This window comes from Medicago truncatula, chromosome 5, assembly GCF_003473485.1.
Source record: "Medicago truncatula cultivar Jemalong A17 chromosome 5, MtrunA17r5.0-ANR, whole genome shotgun sequence".
Taxonomy (NCBI): domain Eukaryota; kingdom Viridiplantae; phylum Streptophyta; class Magnoliopsida; order Fabales; family Fabaceae; genus Medicago; species Medicago truncatula.
The window spans coordinates 34,799,245-34,810,624 of record NC_053046.1 but is presented as its reverse complement, the minus strand read 5'-3'; the positions used below and the strand labels follow the sequence as shown (position 1 = coordinate 34,810,624).

The window sequence follows — 11,380 nt, the reverse complement described above, 5'->3', positions numbered from 1 at the left end:
TGTGAACGAAAAACATTTTAAAAGATCAAAAGTTGAAGAAAATTTTTAGTGACTAAAATAAAATAAAAAATTAAGATATTTCTAAGAATTAAAAATATATTCAACTCAAAAAAATGAGTACAATATAAAAGGTGCCAACATGTTATTTCAAAAAAAAATAAAAAGAGATGCCAACCTGTAGCTTCAAATATTAGTACCTCCAATAAAGGGAATATGAGTGAAACAACAACAACAAAAACCCACAAACTAATTATAAAAACTAAAATGAAAAAATTGAATATTATTTGATGTTTTTTTTTCTTTTGGCAAACTCATTTTATATTTTAACCTTAAAAATATTATTAACAAAAAAGTATTATTAAAAAACTTAAAAACATATTTTGACTCTATGTAAAAACGACAACTCAATTAAATTTTTAATAAATCATGTTCAATTTCAATTGATCCGAACATTTCTTTCCGATTACCATCATAAAAAAAATTAACAGCGATAACTTTGTCAACTTAAAATGTACACCATCATCTTCAAACGAATTATGTAAATCTACATTGACGTCGCACGACATCGTTGCAACATTTTTTTTGAAGGAGTCGTACCATTTTTATATCCTAAATCTTTTCTAAAATACATATTTTATGCGTATATTAATATGTGACACATCTCATGTAGACTTGATTGAATATTTTTGAAAAAATTAAAAACATTTTCGTCTTCCAATTTTAAAGTGAGTATTGAGAGTGGCAGTGCTGGTTTAGGGGGTTTTAAGTCCTTTATGGTTTTAGGGAGGGGCATGCTGGTCTTTTTAAGGTGGCATCCATTAGATAGTGGCGGTGTAGACGCACGTAGGGTAGTACAATGAAGGTTTCCACCCAATAGAAGACGAACCAAACAGTTTTGGGCGCGACGATTTCATTTCCCTCTCTCCCTCTCTCTCCTCGAAGAAGAAGAAGAATGCCACGCAGAGGAAGCGGTTCGCAACGGAAGAAGAGACCATCGGGTAGTTATTTTTTCAATTTTTTTTGTTTTATTTTATATTTATTGGTTTTCCCCTAAATGGAACTTCATTCATTAGAACACAAGGTAAGGAATGTCCGGAAATGTGGGAGTTAGTTTTAGTTTCAAGTGTAGACAAATGCTTCTAACTTTACTATGTATGCAATATTGTTGTTTTTTACTATGTTGGGTTGTGTGCATTGACATTGACACAAACACCTACACAACACTCGGTGTGAGTGTTGTGTTAAATGTCGGTGTCAATGTTTCACAACCCAACATAGGTATATTCTGACCTTGGACACTAAACAGGCCTTCAATCCGAAGGTGCTATATATAATGCAACTTTAGTGTTTGGAATTGAATTTGAAGGTTTAGTTTTTATTTGAGTGAGTCGAGCGAGTATCACTTTCTAAGTTGAATTGAAAGCCAAAATTAATTGGAGGGCGTTGTCTTGGATTTTCCATACACTAATGAACTAATCAATGTTTATGGTGATATTTTTTTAGTTTTAATTCACTTGATGGTATGCATGCATTTAGTATATGTTTTTGTTTTGAGGATGTCATTTCTAATGCTGGTATATTGTTTTTGGCTGTTTGCTGTCAAATTTGCAGAAGATGAAACAAAATCCCAACACACCGAAGGTGGGAACAATTTTTAATCACCTAGTGATAATGGTTTTGATGATATTATGTCCAATGCCAATTACTGAATAAAATCATTTTACTCGTGAGTGGTTGATGCTAATGCTTGATTTCAGGATCGTTGACCGAAATATCCAAGGGTGCTGTGGGAAAACTGCTACGTCGTGCTAACAAAGGTGGCACTTCTAAGAAAAAGACCACGGTTAGTTCCCTGTAACTCCCCGTTGCTTTTACATAATTTGTTCTGTTCAGCTCTTATCGTGAATTTGTTACATAATTTTACTTCATTGTTAGCTTTTGAAATCATATAACCATGGCCAAAATCAAGTTCTTCTGATCTTGTTGTAGGTTGAGTTTGAGCCAGTACAAAATGGAACTCAAGTTGTGGAACCGATTGTCCCACAAAAAACTTCAGAAGTTGAACATTGTAGTAGAAATTCTATTGGAAAGGATTCTGCAGATGAGAAATGTGGTCATGTAAGTATAGACGAGGGCTGCATTGATAAAAAGGAAGAACTGGATGACTCAGATTGGGAAGATGGGACAGTTGCCATGGATGATCATCCTATGACAATAGAATTGAATGTAACCCCTGATTCATCTGTAAAGAAACAAATACGCCGAGCTTCTGCTGAAGACAAGGTCAGTTGTTATCTTTAAACATTAGTGAGTGGAGTTGGCTTTATGTCAATAAATTTTTGCTAGTTACTAAAAATTATATTTTTGTGAATTTTTTAGGAATTGGCTGAACTTGTGCACAAGGTTCATTTGCTTTGTTTACTTGCTCGTGGAAGATTAATAGACAGGGCTTGTGACGATCCTCTTATTCAGGTTAACTATTATTGATATTTTTTAAATGCATAGAATATCTTCGGAATAAAATAAAAAGCATTGCTTTACTATTATGTGTCATATCATGTTTTCATCATTCCATTGTTTTCCTAACATCCCTATTTTTGTGATAATCAATAGCTCAATTTTTAAATCTTCTTTCTTTCATAGTGTTTCTGAAATCGTTTGATAAATTAGGGCTTTCCAGATGATAATTTTTTCATTGCATTTTTCGTGTAGACTCTGTTTTTATCTTTTTTGATTTCACGAAGTTCGTCTATTATCATGGCAGGCTTCTCTGCTTTCTCTACTTCCAGCGCACTTGCTCCAGCTATCAAATGTCACAAAGCTCACTTCAAAATCTCTATGTCCTTTAATCTCATGGGTATGGTTTGATTTAACTAGTATACGTTGTTTCGTTTATTGGGCAGTCATGGATGGCTTCATGCTGTATCACTTGTTATATCTTGTTTGATTCCTTGTTTGTAACACTTGCAGTTCCATGAAAATTTCCATGCCAAAAACTGTACAAATGGTGAAAAGTCACCGCACTTTGCTTTGGCATCAGCTTTAGAATTACGCGAGGGTAGTCCTGAAGAGGTACATCTCTTTCAATAGAAACTTTGTTGCTTTTGTATTTACCATCTGATATATACTTTAGTAGATTCCTAGTTTGTCTTTTAGTAAGGTTTTGAAAGGTTTGATAGTTGTGGGATCAAACTACTTAGTTCGTAGTTGGGGGGCTTGAATGATTAAATAAATAAGGCATGCTGCCTATATATAAAAAGAGGGTTGAGAATAAGAGGTATCTTGTCATTTGAGAGAGAGAGAGTATATGGTGCAAAAATTGCTGATACAGTTTGAAGTGTTGTGGAAGGATGAATTGGGGTGCTGGGAGTCCGCAACGGTCGGCCTAGAGCAGACAGCTTTGAAATATGAGGAGAAGCGAAGTCTCAGATGCTGGTTACATTATTGATGTAGAAGAACATTATTCGTTGATGAGCCATAAGAGTAATCAAGAACAGAAGCCAAAGAAAAAGTGGAGGCAAAGGCAAAAAATGATATAGAATTAGAATCTGGGCCATATCAAGACGAGAGCAAGATATCAGAACTAGCAGTCTCGAAGCACGTGAGTGAAGAGGTTTTTGTAGTATATGAGGAATCATGAAAATTTGGAAGAACAATGAAGATTGAAGACTTGGTACATGACATTAGGAAAGAAAGTCAAATGGATAACAAAATGAGGGAGAAAGATGCTGATTAACCCGTAACTGAGGAGAAACAAAGAGAAAATGAAATCAGAGAAGCAAAGAGAGGAACAGAAGTGGTTACCATAATTCATGTCAGGGTGAAGGGGTGGGGGAACCCCTTTTCTAGGAGACAACTGAAGTGTCAATGGGCATTATGTGGATGATGCTGTTGAAGGCTTCAAAAATGAAAGAAGCAGAAACGGTCTGGAAGGGACATATGCCACCAGAATTTGGTTTTCCACTGAGGGGATTGTCACACCCAGCGACAACAAAACTGGGGACGTAAGTTTTTTCCACTTGAACTGCATAGTGGTGTTGCAGGTTCCGTTGGCGGCACTGCTCACATGACAGAGGAGGTTAAACAAGTACCGGTGTCACTGATTCAAGGCCAAAGCGTAAAAGAGACGTGGGCAATATCAGAAATTCAGAGGCGGGATCAGTTTGTCTCCATAAGGCACCTGACCTAATTTATTACAATCCCTAAATTTCTGATTGAGTATGAAGGATACGTAGGACTGATTATCTCTAGCCCCATGGGCCAAGTCCATCCTTTTTGAGACAAGAAGTGGGCTGTAAAGCAAAGAAAAGAAATCAATTAATACAAAGGCAAAATAGGGTCCAAGTGATACAGTTTTAGCAAGAGTGGGAGTGAGCAGCACAACAACCTGTCTTCTTGCCATTGTTGTGTTTCTCAGTACAGTTGATGATGTTGAAGAAATTGTACAGGCGAGGCAGCATTTACAAGGTGTCACTGTTATCATTTGTAAACATGTGAGTCATGAACGGTTACCTCTACTTTTGAAGCCTTAAGAAATGATGATCCAGAAGGAAGTTTCTCGTAACCTGTATATCAGAAGAGAGCGATCCAATCTTGAGAAGGTGAAATTTTTAGGGGGGTATATAAGACATTGATAGATTTGTGCTGGGGGAGATATAATTAATATATAGTTAGGTATTGGGGGCTGTCGGGATGGAATGATTAGAGAAATAAGGCTTGTTGCCAATAAATAAGAAGAGGGAGAGGTATTCTTACTGTATTAACTATTAAGGGAAATTCTTTCCGAATTCTTCTAATAGAGATACTAGTTCCGATCAGGCATTAAATGGTTGAAAGTGCAGGATCTGTGCTAATGTCTCAGAATGAAGTAACGGTCTTTTAACTACCCTCTTCATCTGCTTATAATTGACTTAATCCAAAGCAAAAGTAAAATAAAGTTTCTTAAGAATGGGTTAGTTGTGTTATCTGTTAACTTTATATAATTGCTTTGGTAGTTTGATATTATTTACAGAGAGAAGTTTTTTTTTGCTTTCATGTTTTTCAGATTGCAGCTTTGTCGGTGGCATTATTTAGAGCTTTAAATCTTACAGCCAGGTATTCGATAAGAGCACAGATGGTTATCCTTTCATTTCTTTTAATTTTTTACCACCTGCAGGATCTTACTTTTTGTCATTTTGGATGGTGGTGATTATACTCTAACAGTGACGTTGCATGTAATGAAATGAGTATGACAAAGGATGAATAATACTAGTAATAAAGCGAATAAGTTGTGATCTTCATTGTGAAAATTTTGTAGTAGTATAAAGCTCTGACTCCGGAGGTCTACAATCAAGTTAGAAGCATAGTTTTAATTAAGAAATTAGATAAAATATGTCTACTATAAGGTTTGGAAGAATTTAATCTCCTCTGCTTAAGCAAATATGTGGAGTTTTCTTATTGAGGTCATATTTCAGGTTTGTGTCCATTTTGGATGTTTCATCTCTTAAACCAGGTCAATCTTTTAAACCAATGGCAAGTGGTTCTAGTAAGGGGATCTTTGGTACTTCAACACCAATGGTATCTAAGCAAAAGTTGGATTTTAAGTCGCCTAAAAAATCATTGTCTTATGAAAGAGAGAAACTATGTGAAAGCTCTCTTGGTCATTCACGGAAAAGTAAGAAACGCACTGCACCAAGCGAAATGGATCAGTCTAAAGATCCTTCTGTTCCTGAAAATTTGAATCATAGTGTGACAAACTCACAAACTTCTGAGGCACAAGATAACCTCGAATCACATATAACTGACAAATCTCATAAATTAAAGAGGAAAGGGGATCTTGAATTTGAGATGCAGATGGAAATGGCTCTTTCTGTTACAGCAGTTGGATGTTCCAAGAGTAAAGTGGGGTCGGGTGAAAATACTGATTCATCAAATTCTTCCTGTCCGTTAAAAAGAATAAAAAGAGTTATAGTTGAAGAATCTTCAACCTCCCCCCAACTAATTTCTACAGCAGTTGGATCTATGAAAGTAGGATCTCCTTTGTATTGGGCAGAAGTATATTGCAGTGAAGAAAATTTGACAGGAAAGTGGGTGCATATGGATGCTGTGAATTTGATTATTGATGGAGAAGACAAGGTTGAAGCCATGGTTGCTGCATGCAAAACATCTCTGAGATATGTTGTTGCTTTTGCTGGGCATGGGGCCAAAGATGTGACCCGCAGGTTTGATATTTTTTACTCTGTATATATGTTCAGCATGAATGCGGTGATGGTTTGCAACTCTGTTAACACTAGTCAACTTCTTGATAGCTTTGCATAAACACTTGCTTATTTGCTGCTTAAGTTGCCTTTTTATTTGTTTATGGAAATTTCTTAGATTTTTAGAATAACAGGCAAGTATGTCACAAAACCCCATTGAAAAGATTATGGATCACTAACAGAAAGGCAACACATGAATAATTATTACAACTTGCAATATATGTCACACATTTTTTGCTTTTTGATGATATATATTTTCTATTTGGTGTTCTATCGTGTATCGTTCGACCACTTTTTTGATTTGTATATCGTATCGTATCCTATCGTGTATCGTAAGATACATAAACAAAAAAATATGGCTTAAAATATCATATGTAATCTACAAAATACTTCAAATATCATATATAAACTTCAAGATACCTCAAAACTAAAGTCACAAGCAAAAGTAAATAACATAAAACATCCTTAATTCATTCAAAATCAAACATATAGACTATAGAGTGTAGAGAAACATATTGTGTGTGTGTTGGAAGTCGTAAAGGAAGAGAAGATGAGTGGCTTTTGGGAATAGCTCCAAATTAATTGGTAGGTTACAAAACAAAGATCTTGAATACAAAATTTTCACCTGCAATATCTGATGGGTAGCAAAAACCCGACCCAAGAAAACCGGGTAAATTTGGGGTCTCCTGGAGGGTCATACAAAACCCAACCCGGTTCCATGACTGATCCCTAAAAAAAAACCAGAATTATTTTTTGGAATTTTTGCCTGGGTCGTGCAATCTGACCTGGTTTCTACAACTGAAACGCAAATGTCACAATATCGTAGGATACTAGATTGAATCGGGATACGAGGGATATGCCAGCGATACATGGGATACGCCTAGGATACAATGTCATTTGGGATACAGACCGTAATACGTATCGCCCATGGCTGTTTTTGTATCGTATCGGGATACGTATCTTGGGATACGTGAGATACTAACTACACTGATAAAGTTACATTTCATTGCCTGAAGATGCTAGTACATATTGACATATTAGGTACTGTATGAAGTGGTACAAGATAGCATCACAGCGAGTTAATTCAACATGGTGGGAATCAGTGTTAGCACCACTGAGAAACTTAGAGTCTGGAGCAACTGGAGGTGTGGTTCATTCGAGAACAAACCAAATCAGTGCTACAGAAGCAAACATGAATGATTCTTTTGTTCCTACAAGGAGCTCTATTGAGGACGTTGAGTTAGAAACTAGGGCATTAACTGAGCCTCTTCCAACCAACCAGCAGGTAGTTTCAAAAGTAACCTTAGCCAACATGATGTTTGATATTGTATATAGTGATACTATTTTTCATGACTCTCCCTTTGCAGGCCTACAAAAACCATTCACTTTATGTCATAGAAAAATGGCTTACAAAGTATCAAATACTTCATCCAAAGGGTCCGGTTCTGGGGTTTTGTTCAGGTCACCCTGTTTACCCTAGGACTTGTGTGCAAACTGTTATGACCAAAGAGAGATGGCTCCGAGAAGGGCTACAAGTGAAACCCAATGAACATCCTGCAAAGGTCTAATCTGGTTGACATTGCTCAATATTGTTTCCCTGATTTCATTGCATTTTTCCCCTATTAATAATGCACATGTAATTGATCTGTTACCCAAAAATATCTTTCCAGGAGCTTAAACGATCCATTAAGCCTCAGAAAGTACAAGATTTTGAAGCTGATGACTATGACTGCACTACTGATTCCAAGGAAAATATTAAACTTTATGGGAAGTGGCAACTTGAACCATTGAATCTTCCTCACGCAGTGAATGGAATAGTTCCTAAGGTATCGTCTTTATGTTCTATGAATGCTCTTAATTTATAATTAAGTGTGAAAGACAGCATTCAACTTTTCACCCTTTGGAAAATTCCTAAATAGACACGGTGCACCATGTGATTTGCACACTGGATTGAGACAATAGTTAGTTGAACATTATTTAGATTTGGATCTTGAAAGGTAGATTTTGGTGCACTAACTACATGTTCTCATGGTCCAGTGCACAACTGTTCTAATGAACACTGCATTTGTTCCGAATTACCATATTCCGTAGACAATGAGGTTGCGGTAAGAAAGACAATGACAATTTCACAACCAAGGCAATAACTTAGAAACTAGATTCCTGAGGTCCAAACCTTTGATTACAATTCCAATTTTTAAACAAACTGGACAATGCAGATTTAAACAAACTTATATTTGCTTGTTATAGAAATTTTCAAACTGCTGACAGTTACAATTCTTATTTTACATCTAGAACGAGCGTGGTCAAGTGGATGTCTGGTCTGAGAAATGTCTTCCACCAGGTACAGTGCACTTAAGGTTTCGAAGCGCATATTCTGTTGCCAAGAGGCTAGAGATTGATTCTGCACCTGCTATGGTTGGTTTTGAATTTAAAAATGGCCGAGCACATCCCGTCTATAATGGTATTGTCGTGTGTGCCGAGTTCAAGGACATACTGCTAGAGGTATTTATTTTCCCGATGAATAAGTTACATTGTTGCGGTCTTGCAGATGAACTCAAGTTTGACTTGTGAAATGTTTATTCTGTATTATTTTTTATTTCCCTCCATAAATCTGCCGAAATGAATTTGATGTACTTTACACAGTGTAAATCATGGTAGCTTAGTTTGTCAATATGGATTTATTTGTTTATATTCATCATTCTTAAAATTGCAGCTTCCCTCAAGTCTGTGTATGTCAATACTGCATCCTATTTGTATAGCTTCATTACATACGTGCTATAACTTGTTTTCTTCCTCCTTAACTCAGGCATTTGCAGAAGAAGACGAAAGAGAAAAAGCTGAAGAAAAGAAAAGGGATGAAACAGAAGCTCTTCGTAGGTGGTACCAGCTTCTTTCATCTATTGTAACTCGTCAAAGGTTAAACAATCGTTATAATAACAGTTTGACACCAGAGGTGTCAAATGATGTCCATTGTGTGAATGATAAAGTGTCAAATGCCACAATATTTGGTAGTAGTGACAAGAGTCAGACCCCTAGACACCATCAGATAGACAAATGTGATACCGATCTAGATGTTTCAGTAAGTATCCCAGTTAAAGACCATGAGCATGTTTTTCTGAAAGAGTATGAGAGCTTTGATAAGGAGACCTCTTTGTTGACAAAGCGATGCCAATGTGGTTTTTCAGTCCAAGTAGAAGAATTATAGTGTTCAAATGAAATACATTCATGTTGATGCCATCTGTATAACTAATCAGTAGATGATGTTAGAGTATTTTTCCACCCAGTTTTGTAGTCTCTAGAACTCATAATCATTGTTTTATACTTTTATTAGAGACTTAGGATTAGAGATGGATTTGGTTATACAATTGGATGTAAGATATAATATGTTGTGTATATAATCAAAACTACTTTCTCTTTCTTGTTGAGCAAAACTACTTTCTCTTATCTCACAAATTTTCAGCAACAATTTTTGCCACTAGAATTTTCCAGCTGAGAATGAAGACACGTTTACATCCAAGACATGAAAGTCGGACATTGTTGTTTTATTCTTAGGCTCTTTTAATGTTCGTCATCACATTCATCAAATCAATTTCAATATACTAGACAAGTAATCTTTTCCTATAGAGTATGATTATTTATCATTTCGGAAATAGATGTATAAAATTATTGAAGCTCACGGAAAATAAAATTTGCATTTCCTATATTTAGCCAATTTAAAGATGTAATCAATGAATCAATTTTGTACTTCAATGTAGGGGGAAGTACTAGTTCATTTTTATTGCACTTCTAACTTTTATGCTGTATTTTATCTAACGATATTTTAATTAGTACCTTTAAAATTACACAATTTTCTTTGTCTCTTCTCTCCAAATCCAAGAGCTAGAAATGGGAATGGTCCAAACAACTACACTTCCGTGCTTGTTAATTCTATAACTTCAGTTAAAACCTTCGTCCCATGATAAGTAAGTCTTTATTATAAAATTTTATCATAAAATAACTGATCTTTTTTACTTTTCAATGCAATATTAATTATTTTTTTCTAATTATAACTCTAATTAATACAACTTTCTTCATTCTCAATTTAATACATATTCTACTTTGCATTTATGTTAATGGTAAATGCAGCAATACTTGACAAGAGCATTTAAAACCATACTTCCTAGGAAGTAGTTTTAAACCAAATACATTGACTTTTGTATTTTGTAAACATAAGTTGATGTATTTTGTACAAATTTTGAACCAAATATATTGATTTTTGTTGGCCAACTTTTGCTTATATTTTAGGACGGAGGAGTAGTTTTATAGGGTATTTAATCATATTAAATCAGATTGAACCGGTGACTCGGTCACTCCAAAAACTAAAATAATAACACATAGAATAGAATAAAAATAAATATCCAATAAACATAATTTTATAAACTAATTATTATGAGTTTTAAATAAAATATTTGAGCTTGATAATTATATATACTTATGTTTTTTTTTGTTGAAATAATTATATATGCTTTTTTTTAGGATCTTTTTATAGACTAATTCGTGATGTTTTTCAGGATCTTTTGAATAAGGTTTATAGCCTAAATATCTGGACGTATAATATTATAATCAACGGACTTTGTAAAGAGTGCTTATTTGATGAAGTAGAGGATTAGTTGTCAAAAATAGAGGACAATGCTATCATTCCTTAGAGTGTAACTTATGAAATTGTTATCCGGTCTCTCTTTCATAAAGATGAGAATGAGAAGACAGAGAAACTTCTTCGCAAAATGATTGCTAGAGGTCTACTTCGAGTGTAACTCTAGGTAAGATAATTTCATAATATAATTGATTATTTCAATGACAACTATGTAACCATTATAATTTATTTATTTTGTCGATAGTTACATATGCAATGGTCTAACTACCACTTCAATTTTAATAAAAAAAAAAAAATCATATGATGCTCATTTTAATATTATAACGGTGTCAATGGTTGATTCTATTTTACCTTAAAAAAAATCCAAAAAAAATCTGAAATCAAATAGGAAAACTTCGATTGAACCTATACTTTTTCTAATTTTAAACTGTTTTGGTGTATTCAATTTTAGGTTGGGGATATGGGTGCTAGAAAACCCAGCTTGTTTTGCATTTTGTCAAGGTTCAGTTCC

General features: G+C 34.7%; 1 protein-coding gene across 2 annotated transcripts; it reads left to right on the top strand.

The window, feature by feature from the left end:
- The first annotated feature begins 798 nt into the window (after positions 1–798).
- Positions 799–9,653, top strand: LOC11436447 (DNA repair protein RAD4). 2 transcript variants are annotated; one of them, XM_003616248.4, is made up of 14 exons: positions 799–998; positions 1,612–1,641; positions 1,758–1,843; positions 1,990–2,283; positions 2,380–2,472; positions 2,765–2,857; positions 2,971–3,072; positions 5,045–5,094; positions 5,454–6,200; positions 7,278–7,521; positions 7,604–7,798; positions 7,907–8,062; positions 8,529–8,738; positions 9,043–9,653. In XM_003616248.4, exons 1-14 carry the CDS (start codon positions 953–955, stop codon positions 9,439–9,441), a joined length of 2,745 nt encoding a protein of 914 aa, XP_003616296.2. In that variant the 5' UTR covers positions 799–952; the 3' UTR covers positions 9,442–9,653. The 2 variants fall into 2 exon arrangements, with proteins under 2 accessions (XP_003616296.2, XP_039690215.1); XM_039834281.1 differs by lacking the exon at positions 2,971–3,072.
- The last annotated feature ends 1,727 nt before the right edge of the window (positions 9,654–11,380 follow it).

Coding starts and splice junctions, on each gene's coding strand:
- LOC11436447 (XM_003616248.4), top strand. CDS start 953: ATGCCACGCAGAGGAAGCGGTTCGCAACGGAAGAAGAGACCATCGG. Junction 1,642..1,757: donor AAAATCCCAACACACCGAAG/GTGGGAACAATT, acceptor GCTTGATTTCAG/GATCGTTGACCGAAATATCC. Junction 2,473..2,764: donor GTGACGATCCTCTTATTCAG/GTTAACTATTAT, acceptor TTATCATGGCAG/GCTTCTCTGCTTTCTCTACT.